The sequence below is a fragment of the Eurosta solidaginis genome, chromosome 4 (assembly GCF_040869045.1).
Source record: "Eurosta solidaginis isolate ZX-2024a chromosome 4, ASM4086904v1, whole genome shotgun sequence".
NCBI lineage: Eukaryota > Metazoa > Arthropoda > Insecta > Diptera > Tephritidae > Eurosta > Eurosta solidaginis.
The window spans coordinates 111728252-111746138 of record NC_090322.1 but is presented as its reverse complement, the minus strand read 5'-3'; the positions used below and the strand labels follow the sequence as shown (position 1 = coordinate 111746138).

At 33.9% G+C, this 17887-nt stretch overlaps 2 protein-coding genes across 34 annotated transcripts in view; one reads left to right on the top strand and one right to left on the bottom strand.

The window, feature by feature from the left end:
* The window catches only part of Nadsyn (NAD synthetase), a 1223365-nt gene that overhangs the window by 952819 nt on the left and 252659 nt on the right, over positions 1 to 17887 (bottom strand). The gene's annotated exons all lie outside the window — the stretch shown is intronic.
* Nna1 (Nna1 carboxypeptidase) overlaps positions 1 to 17887 on the top strand; it is a 725779-nt gene that overhangs the window by 501437 nt on the left and 206455 nt on the right. For 24 of the 26 annotated variants that reach the window (XR_010952781.1, XR_010952782.1, XR_010952780.1 and 21 more), the window contains 2 exons: positions 14966 to 15241; positions 15295 to 15555. The exons of 1 other annotated variant lie outside the window; for it this stretch is intronic. Coding sequence is in view for 22 of the 25 variants with exons in the window: in XM_067782491.1 (XP_067638592.1) it covers positions 14966 to 15241; positions 15295 to 15555 (537 nt within the window). In the remaining 3 variants the exon portion in view is untranslated. Of the gene's footprint in view, positions 1 to 14965; positions 15242 to 15294; positions 15556 to 16647; positions 16743 to 17887 lie in introns of all 26 variants that reach the window. One more of the 26 variants, XM_067782494.1, reaches the window with a different exon arrangement.

Sequence of the window (17887 nt, the reverse complement as noted above, 5' to 3'; positions counted from 1 at the left end):
CCAAATTTCATCAATTTACCTCAAAATTTACTCAAGTTATCGTGTTAACGGACGGACGGACGGACGGACATGGCTCAATGAAATTTTTTTTCGATCCAGATTATTTTGATATATGGAAGTCTATATCTATCTCGATTCCTTTATACCTGTACAACCAACCGTTATCCAATCAAACTAAAATAAGAAAACCATTAAATATTAAATCGAAAAAACACACAAAATGGGAAAACAACAAAAAACTAGTTTTTCAGCTATCAATACAAAACGAAAAACCCTTTTTTGAATTTACTGTGCAAAAAATTATGAGATACCGGGACACCTATTTCTCGGGTACAATTTTGCAACTTTCTCTTCCAAGCGAAATACAAAATTCCGCCCTCTTGTTGCAGAAGTTTTGCTTCAACGAACAGGATTTTTCCAAAGTTAGTAACATTTTTTTCAAGTTTTTATGAATTTTCACTCACGCGAACAAATCTAATAAGATAATAAAAACATCCTATTTTAATGTTGATGTTTCCGACAAAATAAAAGTTTGAGTTGTTTTGGAATCGTTTCAACTTAAAGTGTTACGAAAATTATACTTGCCGAATTACATGTAAAGTTACTCCAGTGGTGAATTACCTTCCTGCGATGTGATTCTTTACTTTTCTATAACCTACAAGTTCTCTTTTTAAAAGGTTACGTCAAACATTTATACTAGAAGTTTTGTTCGAAACAATCAAGTGTGGCAACCAGTGATGATAATCATGATACATTTGTACTTTTTTGGTACATTTCGCTTCCCGAAAGTACGTTGGTACTGCATTGACATATTTGGTATATTTTTGTAAAATACAGCACTACACTTTAAGCCATTTGCAAAGCAGCTCTGAATGTACAAAATAATTTAAATTTTTCGAAGAAAATATATAGTTAAGTGGTTTTGTTGCCTAGCACAATTTGCCATTTGCAGTTATGGATGATTTAAATATGCTTATGAAAAATAGCATAACTGATTCAACAAGTAAGGAAGGTTAAGTTCGGGTGTACCCGAACATTACATACCCAGTTGAGAGCTATGGTGACAACATAAGGGAAAATAACCATGTAGGAAAATGAACCGAGGGAAACCCTGGAATGTGTTTGTACGACATGTGTATCAAATGAAAGGCATTAAAGAGTATTTTATGAGGCAGTGGGCCATAGTTCTATAGGTGGACGTCATTTAGGGATATCGCCATAAAGGTGGATCAGGGTTGACTCTAGAATTTGTTTGTACGATATGGGTATCAAATGAAAGTTGTTAATGAGTATTTTAAAAGGGAGTAATCCTTAGTTCCATAGGTGGACACCGTTTCGAGATATCTCCATAAAGGTGGGCCAGGGGTGACCCTAGAATTTGTTTGTACAATATGGGTATCAAACGAAAGGTGTTAATGAGTATTTTAAAAGGGAGTGGGCCTTAGTTCTATAGGTGGACGCCGTCTCGAAATATCGCCATAAAGGTGGACCAGGGGTGACTCTAGAATGTGTTTTTACGATATGGGTATCAAATTTAAGGTATTAATGAGGGGTTTAAAAGTGAGTGTTGGTAGTTGTATAGGTGGTCGCCTTTTCGAGATATCGCCATTAAGGTGGACCAGGGGTGACTCTAGAATACGTTTGTATAATATGGGTATCAAACGAAAGGTGTTAATGAGTATTTTAAAAGGGAGTGGGCCTTTGTTCTATAGGTGGACACCTTTTCGAGGTATCGCAATAAAGGTGGACCAGGGGTGACTCTAGACTTTGCTTGTACGATGTGGGTATCAAATGAAAGGTGTTAATGAGTATTTTTAAAAGGGCGTGGGGCTTAGTTCTATAGGTGGACGCCTTTTCGAGATATCGCCATAAAGGTGGACCAGGGGTGACTCTAGAATGTGTTTGTACGATATTGGTATCAAATTAAAGGTATTAATGAGAGCTTTAAAATGGAGTGGTGGTAGTTGTATATGTGAAGGCATTTTCCAGATATCGACCAAAATGTGGACCAGGGTGACCCAGAACATAATCTGTTGGATACCGCTAATTTATTTATATATGTAATACCTGCCAAGATTTCAAGGGTTATTTATTTCGCCCTGCAGAACTTTTTCATTTTCTTCTACTTAATATGGTAGGTGTCACAACCATTTTACAAAGTTTTTTCTAAAGTTATATTTCGCGTCAATAAACCAATCCAATTACCATGTTTCATCCCTCTTTTCGTATTTGGTATAGAATTATGGCATTTTTTTCATTTTTCGTAATTTTTGATATCGAAAAAGTGGCCGTGGTCATAGTCGGATTTCGTTCATTTTTTATACCAAGATAAAGTGAGTTCAGATAAGTACGAGAACTAAGTTAAGTAAAGATATGTCGATTTTTGCTCAAGTTATCATGTTATCGGCCATGCGGAAGGACAGACGGACGACTGTGTATAAAAACTGGGCGTGGCTTCAACCGATTTCGCCCTTTTTCACAGAAAACAGTTAACGTCATAATATCTATAAATATAGAATAAAAAAAAAATTCAAAAGGATTGGTAAATTTTTGTTCGGCTTGTGGCATTAAAAGTATCCTAGACAAATTAAATGAAAAAGGGCGGAGCCATGCCCATTTTGAAATTTTCTTTTATTTTTGTATTTTGTTGTACCGTATCATTACTGGAGTTGAATGTTGACATAATTTACTTATATACTGTAAAGATATTAAATTTTGTTAAAATTTTACTTTAAAAAAAAATTTTTTTTACAAGTGGGCTTGGTCCTTCTCCGATTTTGCTAATTTTTATTAAGCGTACATATAGTAATAAGAGTAACGTTCCTGCCAAATTTCATCATGATATCTTCAACGACTGCCAAATTACAGCTTGCAAAAGTTTTAAATTACCTTCTTTTAAAAGTGGGCGGTGCCAAGCCCATTGTCCAAAATTTTACTAGTTTTCTATTCTGTGCCATAAGGTCAACCCATCTACCAAGTTTCATCGTTTTAGCTTTCTTTGGTAATGAATTATCGCACTTTTTCGGTTTTTCGAAATTTTCGATATCGAAAAAGTGGGCTTGGTTATGGTCCGATTTTGTTCATTTTAAATAGCGATCTGAGATGAGTGCTCAGGAAGCTGCATACCAAATTTCATCAATTTACCTCAAAATTTACTGAAGTTATCGTTTTAACGGACGGACGGACGGACGGACATGGCTCAATCAAATATTTTTTCGATCCTGATTATTTTGATATATGGAAGTCTATATCTATCTCGATTCCTTTATATCTGTACAACCAACCGTTATCCAATCAAACTTAATATATGCTGTGAGCTCTGCTCAACTGAGTATAAAAATTGTGGACAAATTTTGCATCAATAGAATTAAAGCACAGATAATAATAACTCAAATAAACGGGCCAGAAAATTATAAATCCATAATTGCGTTTTGTCAGAAAAATTTTTACTCTCTAATAATAGATGAAACTGATATATGTATATCAAAAAATTTGGCAGTTTCGATTCCAATTTTTGATAAAAAGTGCATTGATAGATTTTTAAATTTGATACCTTTGACCGATAGTAGCACGGAGGGTATTTTTAATGCCATTATTAAATCTTTGAAAGACCATTCAATACCACTTGAAAAAATGATTGGCTTCACTGCCGACAATTGCTCGGTTATGATGGGAGCAAAAAACGGAGTGCAAGCAAGGGTGAAGCAAGTTGTTCCAAATCTGCATGTTAATTGATGTGTTTGTCACATTTTAAATTTAGATTCAATGGCCGCTTGTGATGTATTTCCCAACAAAATTGATAAATTTTTGTAACAGCCCCCTTAGGAGAGCATACTTTCAGAGTTTTCAAGAACATTTCGGTCAGAAATGCATGTTATACTAAAGTACGCCCCCACAAGGTGGCTTTCTAGACAAGCAGTCATAGATAGAATTCTTGAGCAATGGGATGCCCTCAAGTATTATTTTAATCTTTACGTATTTGAAAATAAAAGCAGTAATCAAAGTATTAATCTTATATCTAAAATTTTTCAAAGTCCTATTTATAAGGTATATTTTACATTTCATTCTTTTGTTTTAAATGAAATAAATAATGTCAAATTAAAAATTTTATAAAAAATGTTATTTAGACTCCAGTCCTATTTGGATGTTAAATATTGATTCAGATGAAAATCACTTAACCCCATATTAAGTTTACTTGTCCCCGCTTGAACAGCGGTGTTAATGGGGATATTATTCTATCAAACAACCTTTTCGAAAAAGATGACGTACACATATTTAAGAGCTGTTCTAAACAATTTTATATACAATTAGCGTACCCTCGCCCGCTTCGCTAGGCGATAAATTCAATGATTTGCTGAAAGAGAATAAAATTAATACGAAACAAAGCAAATTCTTTGATACAATTTCATTGGAACTTTATTGTAACAGTCTTTGGTAGACAACGTTTTTGGTTTTTCCATCTTTCGCGTAAATGAAAAATGACAATGGTTTGCCTACTCGTGAGCCAGCTACATACAATTGTCCATGAAAAAAAATTGGGTATTCTAAATTAATACCGCACATTTGTAGAGACTGTGGCAAGGCGAATAGGGAAATGCAAACGTTTGAAATCGAATGGCAAATCCGTCGGAATCAGTGGAATTCTGGGTATCAAAACGTCTTCTCCTTTGTACTTCCCTTTCAAAAATGTTGCTTCGATAACGTTACCCATTAGCTTCTTCACAGCGAGTCTTGTACCGTTGCAAAGTCGTGGCACATTAATGTTGCGCAGCATAATAATCGGTACTCCAATTTATAGTCGTAAATTATGAGGTGGTAGGCCTGGCAAATCGAGTGAGTTTAAGAATTCAGTTGGATAATTTACGACATCTTGATCAGTAATATGTAGTGTCCATTGACTTATATGCAACTATGTCCACGTTGGTATGTGCTTTGAATGATTTGGAGAACAATGGACAATATGGAACAATCCAACGATTGTCAACTTCAACATTTTGATTTCCCATCTTAATTATCGTTGATTTACCATTATCACCAGTGGATCGACGACGATATGCCGGATATCCATCGTCACCTGTGACCGTATCCGAAATTAACGCTCGTGGGTATTGCTTCGAACATCAATCATGCACGGAGAGTTCACATTCAATGCACCGCAAAGTCCATGTATCATATTTTTTGTGACGACTTCGAACAAATCTGGATCAATCGTTTGATCCGGTATTTCAGCTGATATCACACTATCAATTTGATCCGGTGTAATTTTATCAACCAACCAAATCAAAATGTGTGCGTGCGGTAATCCCCGCTTTTGCCATTCAATGGAATACATATAACAACGCACCTCTCCAAACACTCTATGTTTGAAAATAAAGTCCATAAGTGATTTTAGTTTTAGTTTGAAAATACGTGCAGTTGTGTCGTGTCGATCAATTGGGGATTGGCCAGGAAACAAATTGTCTTTGATTTCACTCCATTGCGGATTGCATGTAAAAGTAATAAACAGATCCGGCCGTCCATAAGCGCGAACATACGCCATGGCATCTTGTGCATATTCATGCATGTGTCGCGGGCTACCAGTATATGTTGCTGGTAATATGATCATTCTACCGATGTCATTCACATTTCCATCGTTATTCACTGCACCCCGTAAGTGAATGTATTCCTCGGACCGTAACTTAGTCTGGTTGAATTTGATATAGTTTAAGCGCTCGGTCTCAATTTTTGCATACATATCCACGACAAATTTGTGGAACAGCCTTCTGCATTTCAGAATGTTAGATTCTTCATTTGCACAAATCATTAATCTATATGAATAATAATTCATGGCGCTAACTTTTTTATTCGTTTCTGCGCCTGAATTAAATAAAATCACATTTGTGAGATTATTTTTATCATATGTGAATATTTTTGATGTGTAAACATCTTCGCTCACGGTATGGGGGAATTTTGAATGTGAGATGTAAGATGTAAGATGAACGATGTAAGGTATGGGTGGGTATGGGTATGTATATGGAGGATGGTATGGATAGGGGGGATATATGATGTCAGATGTAACATGTAAGATGTAAGGTATGGGTGGGTATGGGTATGTATATGGAGGATGGTATGGATATGGGGGATCTAAGATTTAAGATGTATGATGTAAGATGTAAGATGTGAAATGCAAGATGTAAGATGTAAAATTTGGGGTATGGATGGGTACGGGTAATAATGTCGACAACGCACAGTGTTTCGTGTAGAACAACTAGCTGCACAAAAACAAAGTTCTTATTCCAAGAAAAGTGTAATGAGAAATGAAAGAAAATAAACAAAATAACGGGATTTTTGCTTTTTTTGATATTTCTGCTCATATATATTGAGTAATTGAAGTAAGAAGGCAGAAGTGGCCGTAAAATGCATTGATTAATTTGCAAAATTCTTGTTGAATATTAAGCTTCATATTTCTTTTAAGTGAACACTTTTATATAATTTTTTTGATGGATTCTAAGCTCGAAGGTAAGTAAAATTTTTTAATGGTAAGTCTTTCACAATTAGAGTATTTTCAATATATTTAACATTCCGTTATTAAGAAGAAAAGGTATTTTTTCTGTATATGTTTAAATTTAGGGACAAAAAAGTTACATACATCCGCGGACATCAGGCGAAGATCACTGACTTCAACCTGCCACAACCTACCGCACCAGTCACCAAGGCATAAAAACAGGTACATACAAAGCAATCCTAATGCAGATATAACCACACTGGAACGCTACACAAAACAACCCCATTTGTTAGCATCTACGCCAATACCTGAATGTAATATAAATACTGCACAACTGATAACAAATCAGAACGATCAACGACACTTAAGATGGCAGCACAACAATCATCAACTATTCACCCTGTCGGAAACGCACTCTCCCTAGGGGAACGCGCGTCACTCTAGCTCAACTTCGATCTGGATACTGCAAAAGGCTAAACTCTTACCTGTCCAGAATCAACCCCGACATACCAAATGTATGTCCTGTTTGCAATGCGTCCCCACATGACACCAACCATCTCTTCAACTCTATTGTGAAACCAACGCCTCTTACACCCGTCTCACAATGGTACACCCGTGTTGAAACAGCAAGTTTCCCTGGACTCCCGTTAGAGGACATTGATGACAATTTGTGATTGGATGCACCTATTGGATGGGACGAAGCACTGCTACAACAACAACAAGAATTTGACATTTGCTTTGGCTAAGGGTGCTGGCACACTTTGCAAGTGAAATTATTTTTCCCACTCGTTGGTAACTGTTCTAACATTTTTCTCAATTAAAAGCTGTAATATAACAAATGAATACGACACAAAATATATTAGCAAGCATTTTTCTTGTAGAGTGAGAATGTTTATAACAGTGCTTCGCGAAATTTGATATGTGAATGGGCAAGGCGCAATAAACCTCAATTGCCAAGTCTGAAGTTCCTTCATATTTATAAACGCCTTGGTTGATTATTGTGGCGATGTTGCTGGAATGCATAAGCTTGTGTTAAACACATCTATATGAAAAATTTCATTGTGCCGCAGCCTTAAAGCCTGTATAAATAATCTTTAATTAAACATATGATTTTTATATAAGTTCATAACACTTAAATAAAAGTGAATTACATTTGAAGCTGTTAAAAATTCGTGTATGATTCTTATGTGTGGGCCAACAGTCAGTCCACACAATTTTTGTGATTGTAGCAGCACATATGGAAATCAATAATCAGGTATTCTCATCCCATTTACGTTTTCTTTCCCTTATTCTGCCAAGTTCGGCATGTATATTTTATCGTAGTAGATTTTTTGAAATATAATAGCTATATAAGCCGCTTCCAGAATTTTTAGACAAAAAGATTAACGTAACTTTGTACAGAATATAGTACAAATTAATTTCCTGAAGAATTTTTACGAAAAATGAAGCAACCAAAATATTTACTTTTGTAACAAACGTAAATACTGGGAAAAAGTGGGGTTATGTTGTTGGCAACACCTTTATTTTTGCATTATGGTAGCAGCATAAGTATACACACAATTTTATTTCGGTACATTCGATTAATGAAAACAAAAACAAAAATGTCTCGTTGTTTAAATTTTTCCCAAATTGTTAAATAAATTATAAATTAAAAAATGTTTCAAATAAATGTTTTCATTCATTTAAAGCAATAAGGGTAATCACCGCTTAAAAACTCATACAAATAGACAACATTGCTGTTAATTCGTTGTAGTTCTATAAATAGAACAAAGCAACAACACCAAGTTTCTCTGAAACCGCCTTACCAACGCATAACTTTACCATATGATGCCATACGAAGTATGGAATATGAATAAAGAAAATATGCAAAGATGGCAATTGGGATAAGATTTGCAACAACTAAGGCATGACGTGGCTGAATGCGTTTATAACACTTCAACCATCGTAGGAGTGCGGGTTCGAATCCCACTACCGGGAGAAAAGGCTTTGAAGAGATTTAAAAAAGGTATAATCGAAACAGCTGTCGCCTTGTCCGTCCTGATGTCACGTTGTTTAAATTTTTCCCAAATTATTAAAAAAACAAAAATAATTAAACAGCAAATACTTATATATCTGATGTTTGTGAGTGTACCCAGAAGTAGTAGAAGTATAATATAAGGCTTCCCATTGCTCAAGCACTTTATCTAAAACAGCTACCTTGTGGGAGCGTACTTTGAAATTACATATTTCTGTACCAAAGCATTCTTGGAAATCGACCAATTGAATTTTAATTTAAAATATTCCAACCACATTCATTAACATGCAGATTAGGAACAACTTTCCCTCTTTTTGCTCCTGTTATCATCGAGCAATTATCGGCAATGAAGGCAATCATGTTTTTAAGTGGATCGAATAATCTTTCAATGTTTTAATAAGGGCAGTGAAGATTACTGTGGCCTGTATACGCTCCATTTATAAAAAATTCTAATCAAAATTGGAAAATTTTTTTAAAAGCAAATATCAGTTGCTTCATCGACTCTTAAAGGGAAATAATTTTTTTGACAAATTTCGATTCAACAAAATTACAATACTTTGGGACCTGTTAAAGCTTTGTTTCCTCGAAAGCGGTGCCGCCATACAGCGGCGAACAGGATTGGTAAAAAAATGACTAGTTATTTCTGTGCTTTGATTCTAGTAATACAAAATTTGCTCACAATTTTGCAATCAACTATGATATTTTTCATTCATTCAAGCTCTGCAACAAAGTAACTTAAGGGCCCATTACTGATACTTAGCATAAACTTGACTTGAGAACTGTTATTTACAGTTCTGTTAAATGAACAGTGCATGTTACTGATTACTCAAAACTTAGCAACACTTAACTTGACTTAGAAGTCTGTTGAATTTTGATTTTCTATGTAAGTTCTAAGTGACGTTTATATTTTGAGATGCCATTTGTTTGTTTCCATTTCATTTTGACATTTTTCAATTGACATTTATTGATTATGATGCCAGATTGTATGCGCTAAGTGGAGTATAATCGTGGCTAAAACAGCAAATATGATTTTTGTGAATATCTCGATCCATGGCCACCTAGCGGCGATTTTTTCACAGGTCGATTTCTATTCTTGCATGTATTATGTGTTCCAAATATGAGCCAAATCGGACCACAAATGCGAATTTTGCGAATATCGATCCATGCGCCACCTAGTGGCGATTTTTTTCACAGGTCGATTTCTATTCTTGCATGTATTATGTGTTCCAAATATGAGCCAAATCGGACCACAAATGCGAATTTTGCGAATATCTCGATGCATGCGCCACCTGGCGGCGACTTTTTCACAGGTCGATTTCTATTCTTGCATGTATTATGTGTTCCAAATATGAGCCAAATCGGACCACAAATGCGAAATTTGCGAATATCTCGATCCTTGCGCCACCTAGCGGCGATTTTTTTCTTATTATTGCATTGTCATCGGGTTCTGAACTATATTCCAAGTTTCAAGCTTGTAGCTTATCGGGAAGTTACTTAAATTTCAATTACAAGATTCGTTCACAACGGCCGTGCGGCCGTGCATGCGGCCTGCCTGTCAACTCAAGCTAAATAAAACCGTTTAAAAATAAGTAAAATCAAATGAAATTGACATAGATTTTTAGTGAAATGACTTGAAATTGAATTGAAAATTTGCTTGCTAATATCAAGATATAGAATAAATTAGAAAGTAAGGAAAAACAAATAATTTACTACAATCAAATTAATTTTAACTTTAAGCGCTATAAAGAAATTAGGGTTATTGGATCTAAGCATCTGATATAATGGCATATTATAATCCATCAAAGTTAGCCTAATAATAAATACTAGTATCGCCTGTGGTCGAATTTCGACCAACGTGTATTTTTTTCAACTCAGTCTATGCATCAAGTGTTGGAAATATAGCAAACTGGTCTAACTTACTTAACTTTTTCTTTACAATTTTGAATTAGATCTAAGACATTATACTTTTTGATTGTATTTTCTTAAATTTTCTAAAAACTTTTCACACGTAATTATAACGTTTTGGTATGGAGCTCCTTAAACCAAAATATAAAAATTATGTAAAATCAAATGAAATTGACATAGAATTATGGTGGAATTACTTGAAATTGAATTGAAAAATAGGTCTTTCCACACCCGGAAGGTCACCGTTGGCGCGCTACCGAAGTTAGTTTTGGGAGCTCAGTGTCATAATTCAAAAAACATGAACTTTTAGTTAAAAACGAAGAAATTTGCTAAAGGAATTTAGCCTATTTCACGCCACCCGTTTAATTTTGTATAAATACATATCTAATATGTAAGTGTGACACAAAACAAAAATTTCGAGTAGAATTGAGGATACCTACATCAAAAATAAAAAAAAAAAAAAAAATTATGTAATGGGAAAGAAGGCAGATTTTACTAAAAAAATGTTTAACTAAAGAAAAAAAATAAAGTACATAAATTGCGAAAAAATTAAGTGAAGTTAACAAACAGCTCCATATAAATACGCAATAAGTGCACTTAGACTTTTTTTCCGGGTTTTAATGTGATCATTGTGGAAATATGAAGATTCCAATGTTCGGATATTTAATGTTGGGTTTCCCATTGAGATTTATGTACGTAATTAATTTGTATTAAATTTGTAAACACTCCATTTCATGAATATATATGACCATATCTACCATAAAATATCGTCTGTGAACAATATAATACTAAGATATAACAAAGCAGAATAAATTAGGAAGAAAACAAAAACAAACAAAAATATTGAAATTATTCACGCAAACATATTTACTAAAATAAAATTGATTTCATAACTTTAAGCGACATAAACAAATTAGGGTTATGGGATCTAAGCATCCGATTAATGGATATATAATCCAACAAAGTTAGCCTAATAATAAATATAGTGGGTAATATACTGCCTTTTTTGTTTCGAAATTAGCATAAAAGGCAATTGCCATCATCCGGTGGGAAAATCCTGAGCCAGATAAATAATTTTGCATGTAAATGCAACAACAACGATTTGAGCCAGATAAATCCAGATAGAAGTCTGGTTCAATTTGAGAGCCAGATAATTTGTTAATTACTTCTTTTTAGTTTGGCAACGCTGCCCTTAATAAACCTAATTTTTAAAAAATAGATGTCGCTGCTTAACCTTTCGCCGTATGAGTTAAATGAAAAACGGCGGCGACATCTGCCTATCACATTTCACGTGTGCGAAAATTTCACGACATCTGCTTCTCAAGTCTCTCAATGATCCAGAGCATTCCCGTGAGGATTGGGCGTGAGCCAGAGCTGTAAAACTCACTGGAAGACGGCAAATATAAAAAATGTAATGTTATATTTTTGGAATCTTTTTTTTTTTGTTCAATATAAGACGTACTTTATCTAAAAAGGATTAAATCTGCAAATGCAAAAACATTTTCGCGCAAATTTGCCATTAATTGTTATAAATAAATTAGTTAGTTTCAACAAAAGTTAACTCATTATTTGTGATTTCATGTTTTTTTGAAAACAACTAAAATAAAAAACAAAGAATCTGTTAAATAAAGATTTATGTATTTACGTGTAAGTGAAATTTGCCACAAAAAATGGGCCGGTCAAAAATTAATTCTATTTAAGATTTTTTGGTACGCTACAAATTATTTTGGAACAATTTTTTAGGATTTTGGTAGAGGCTATTATAGGTAAGTGGCAACTATGGGAAACCATATTTGTATGTAGGTGAAACATTTGTGCTTTCGGATTTAGCGGGGATACATAAAATTTGAAATTCACATTAGAATTAGATAATTGTTACCAAAGACGGCGCACTTGTGCATAAAGGTTTAGGTCTTTGAAATTCGCATTAGAACACTTAGATAATTGTTCCCAAAGATGGCGCGCTTGTGCACGAAAATGAATTGCGATATTTGTATGAATTCTTCGAATTTATAAAAAATTGCTCTATTAATTATAAACAAATAAGAGTTATATTTGTTAACAAAAATAGGCCTATGCACTGCGGCTGATCAATACGAATCGATTCATATAACTTTTATATGATTTTACGTATGCTAAGTATTCGAAACAGGCTGGCAATTGATTGTATGGAAATTTTGTTAGCGTATTAATATATAGATAGTAGGGTAATATACGGTTTTTGCAATTCGGAAATAAAAATATGTAAGAAAATACAAAATTTAATAAAAATAATATCAAATAAAATTAAAAAATACAAATTAAATAAATTCAAATTAAAATATAATAGGGGGACTCATGAAAGCATATAAACCTATAAGGTGTAAAATTATATCAATTTACACACGCAGTTATATGAACGCACCTAGTTATACTCTTGATAAACTTGATTGTTTATCAGCTGTATTATTGCCAAACAAAATTTTTTTGATTGTTATACAAATTAGAAAATGCCAAGATTAAGTGAAAAATCAAAACCAAAACGCCTTTACTTGCTGATGTTGGAGATTTCTGATGAAAATGCCGGCTGTAATGTTTGCAAGGTTGCATTCCTTTGAGTTTACCGCGTTTACACAATGAAATGTGCGCGTAAATTTATACAAATTGTGTAAATGATTTTTCATACAAAATTTGACACACTAGATAAATTTATACGTCTACACATTTTATAAGGCATTTATAAGATTACATGAGTCCCCCTAATATAATAAGAGACGTCACTCGTTACTTGTAGCCATTTGCTAAATGTTTTCTTCGAGGTAGTCGCTGGTTTTTTTTTTTGGGCGAGATGTGCATAAAATGTCTTCTATACATTTTCGTGGGATATTTGTGATTTTTTTGACTGTATTTAATTAATTAATTAATTCTCTTTCCAAAAATCACAGTTGCACAAGGTGCCTGCCTACACGGCATGGATAAATGCGAGACAATTAAAAGTGTCCCTCTTAGAAAAGATTAGGCATACATTTTTTTAATTTCCTGCGAGTTAAGCTCCCATTACTGATACTTAGCATAGACTTGACTTGACTTGGCGTAAACTTGGCAACTTAGCCACGATTATACTCCACTTGGCGCATACATCCTGGCATCATAATCAGCGTTGAAATTTACTTTTAAATAAATGTCAATTTGTATGACAAAATGTCAAAATGAAATGGAAACAAACAAATGGCATCTCAAAATGTAAACGTCACTTAGAACTTACATAGAAAATCAAAATTCAACAGACTTCTAAGTCAAGTTAAGTTTTGAGTAATCAGTAACATGCAATGTTAATTTAACGGAACTGTAAGTGACAGTTCGTAAGCCAAGTCAAGTCTATGCTAAGTATCAGTAATGGAGCCTTTAGGCAAGGTGCACACGAGGCTACGCGTCATAGACGCTGCAGGCGAAATTTGTACGCTTTGATGCCGAACACATGTATTTGAATGGACAGCTGCATACGAGGCGTCAGCTGCATGAAAGCGACAAAGCATGCAATTTTCGTATAGCTAAGCGTACAGCAATGTTGGTCGCTGAACGTACGTACGCTTGAAAAAAGGAAGAACAAAATGTTTGTTTACATTTTTTTTGTATGCAAATTTGTGCAATTAGTTAAAAAATGTTACTTTAGTTAATAAAAGTGCGTGAAAGGTATATTACCAAAGCGAAAAAGAGTATTAAACACCACAACAGCTTGGTTAGACATTGTTGAAGCGTTTAAAAGCCTAAAAAGTGTTGGTAACTAGAAATCACCCTTTTCTCTAGTCCGCGGTGGTTTAAAATTGCCTTTTATAATTTACAAAGGCACGGGGATGCAAATAACGTTTAATACCTATTTTCCTTTGGTTTCGGGGACGGATATAGCTGAAGAAATTAAATTTTTTATTTTCTTCAATAATTGTTTGCTTTTTGTAGCGACGCTCGAAAGTAGCTTCGTGTGCAGATCTTGAGGCGTAGAGAAATTGTAGCTATATGAAATATCTTGTACGCGTCTATGACACGTAGCCTCGTGTGCACCTTGCCTTACTCGCCACTCGTAGCAGACTGGTGACTCTTATTATATTTATCCTCTTTGACTACGCACCTTTCCGAATTTCGAATTAGAGCGTTTATATAATTGGTTTGAGTATTGGAATTTCGGAAAGACACCATGAAAATTTTTCGATCCTACAGATGATGTGCTTTTGGGCACGAAAGTAAATTTCGATATTTGGAGTTCGATTGTTCGAATTCGCAAAAAACTTTTTCTATTAATTATAAACAAATAGAGCTATATTCGTTAACAAAAATTGCCCTATGCACTGCGGTTGATCCATAAGAATCGATTTATATAACTTTTATATGATTTTACGTATGCTAAGTATGCGAAACAGCCTGGCAATTGATTGTATGGAAAGTTTGAGTATAAGTTTTAGCTTATTAATATATAAATTTTTGGTGATAAAACTAGTTCTAGTACTTTTTTAGCAACACGCTAATTGCAATTCTCCACTATTGTTTCAGTGCTCACAACTGTATATTTTTGTATCTTTATACTTCAGTTCTAGGGCCCCGAATAGTTATATTGCCAACGAAAGAAAATTAGATGAATTGGATTTGAAGCTTTCCTTAAAAAAAAAGTTTTGGGCCGGTGTGAAGGCAGAGGAATGTAGAGAGGCGACTGGATATCAAAGGTCGCTTTCATGGAATCCGCAACAGCGATGCCAACACCAGTCTGGACAGCAAAAACAAATAGCTTACGAACGGATAAATAAATCTACATGTGAAAAATTTGACCAGAAGTCTCTGAGAAAAGTTAACCGGGAAATTTTTCTTAAGTGAGTAAAATAAGAGCCTATAGAACGAGACGAAAATTCAAATTTCTTTTTAGCGCGTGTTCACAACTAATCCATTGGCAGAACGATCAAAATAACAGTGGCAAATCTATGACTACCAATGGTCATAATACGTCGCCAACAATAGCACGAAAAATTGGTATTCATATCGAAGCTTTGACACTGGGTATGCCAGAAATTATCCAAGATGAACGCACATTTCGTACATTTAGAAACGTATCACAAGTTACAAATGCACATAAGGCCCCCACAAAAGGCGATTCAGGGATTTTGGAATATAAATCAAAACGGCGGAGGTGTGTAAAAGTAATAATAAAAACGGCTAAAAACCATTAGGAGAACTCAATGGAAAATCGCGATTTTTCGCCGATTTTCGAATTGCTGGCCTTATTAATATTCGTAAATATCACATCTTAAAGTACCCAAGTAGAAGAATTTAAAATTTGTATCAGCTTAAGAGAAACATTTTTTCTATCGAATAAGCACCAGCACTTTTTGGCTTATTAACAATTTTTTTTTATTCCTGCATGTTAAATAGCAGATCCAATGTGTTTATTTCCTGAAATATACTAATCCTTTACCCGGAGCAGATAAATTTCGCATACTATAAGGAAACGGGAGTAAATTTCCATGTATATACAATGCTTTAGATAACCACTGCATACATTTTCCTACACCGCCGTCTGAATGGAATATCAAATCACGGCTGGCAGTTCAAGAACGGCCTATCTAAGAATATTTTTCAAAAACACCCTATTTGTAAATTTGTTTCAAAACGCCCTATCTCGATACTCGGTTGGAGAACGCCCCATCGCAGAATTTTTTTTGTGAAAAAAGTTAAAATGTATTGAACTTAATTAATTACTGAAATAGCGCGTTATTCAAAACTTTTCTAAGATATGGCATTTTCGAAACCGCAGCCAAGATAGAGTAACATTCCACTCGCATATCCTATGAGAAAATCGAAATTTAAAAACTGGGCCCATATCGTGTGTTACGATTCGTATCGGAATCCATTCTGCACCCAATTTATAAATATGAAACTGCCAAACTATTTATGCAAATTATAAATCCAACTAGTAGGCAAAGTCTCTAGTTCACATACTATGTCGTTATTAGCACTCACGATTTCAGAGCTATTTTGATTTAATGTTTGAGTGAAAACTTGATTTCGATACCAATCATTGTACACGATACGGGTCCAGAATTTCGCTCTATAATACTATATAGATATATATCACTATAATTTTTTTTTTTTCGAAGAAACATAATTTTATTTTTTTCATTATTTTACTTGTATTACCAAATGAAGTTTTTAGTTTTTTTTTTTTCAAATATTAATTTCGCTGAAACTTCACCTGACGGTCGAAAACTGCTAAAATGCGTAGATACGGTTTGTCCCGTACATACCGTGGAGTGCTACATTTACATAATTTGATTCAAGAAACATAACATAGTTTCGCCATCTCGGTAAAGGTTTAAGGTAAAGATAACGAATAAACTTGCCGTTTATGAACAGAAAACTCATTATTTTATTTTACTACCTCGTGTCCTAAATGTCCCCTCATATATGTAATACTCCTATATTGCTAATAGAAAATGCTCGCAATGTGTTTTGAATTGGAAATCAAAACAAGACGGCCTATAAAATTTTTGTGATTGTAGCAGCATAAGTATGACAAGAAAAAATTTAAATTTAGGTACATTCGTTTATTGAATACAAAAACAAAAACGTTTAAACATCAATATATCGGCACTCTGATGTTTGGAAATGTACATACCTAGCCTTTTGTAGCAATCCCACTCAACATTTTGATGATTTAATTTTGAATTTACCTGCATATCAATACAATTTGATTACTCTTTCTGACTAAATAATGAGTTGTCATACAATGGAACAAAAGAAATAATAAAATAAGAATACTTTTGATGATCAAAAACTGAAATTCATTTTTGATCACTTTTTGGAATCATTTTTGATGTCCTTTGATGATTAAATATTAAATATATTTCTTAAAAAACAACAAAAGGAATAATCAAATATGCTTACGTGTTTATTATTTATACAATTATACATATTCTTCAAGACAAGAAATAATGTAAATGCTGTTCGTGACCGAATATTTTCCCAACCATTTCTCCACCTTCGGCTTCCCCGAAAATACATTAATAGTTGGACAATACAAAGGTTGAGAGCTATTTGAACCCCAGGTAAGGGAAACTATCTTGACATACCTGAATACGGCTTCAACATCCCGTACCGTATCGTATTTTAAGATATTGACGATCATAGCTGATGTTGGACGTTGTAGTCGCAGGTGTATATCGGTCAAGTTTGTTTGGTTCAAATAGCTCACTTCCGCATGCTTTATTCCCCTGATGAAATAAGATTATTATGTATTATCTTATTTTGAATGAGATATGAAGAATAAATGCATCATAATCGCATTCAAAAATGATTCAAAAATCTCAACCAAAACGATTGAAATACATATGTTCACGAATATGATTAGAAAATGACTGTGAAAAGCAGTCAAATATTACTCTAAAACAATTAAAGCTCAATTTTACAATGATACCAAATATGAATAAAAAGCGTTTCGAAATAGGAATCATAAATGATTATTC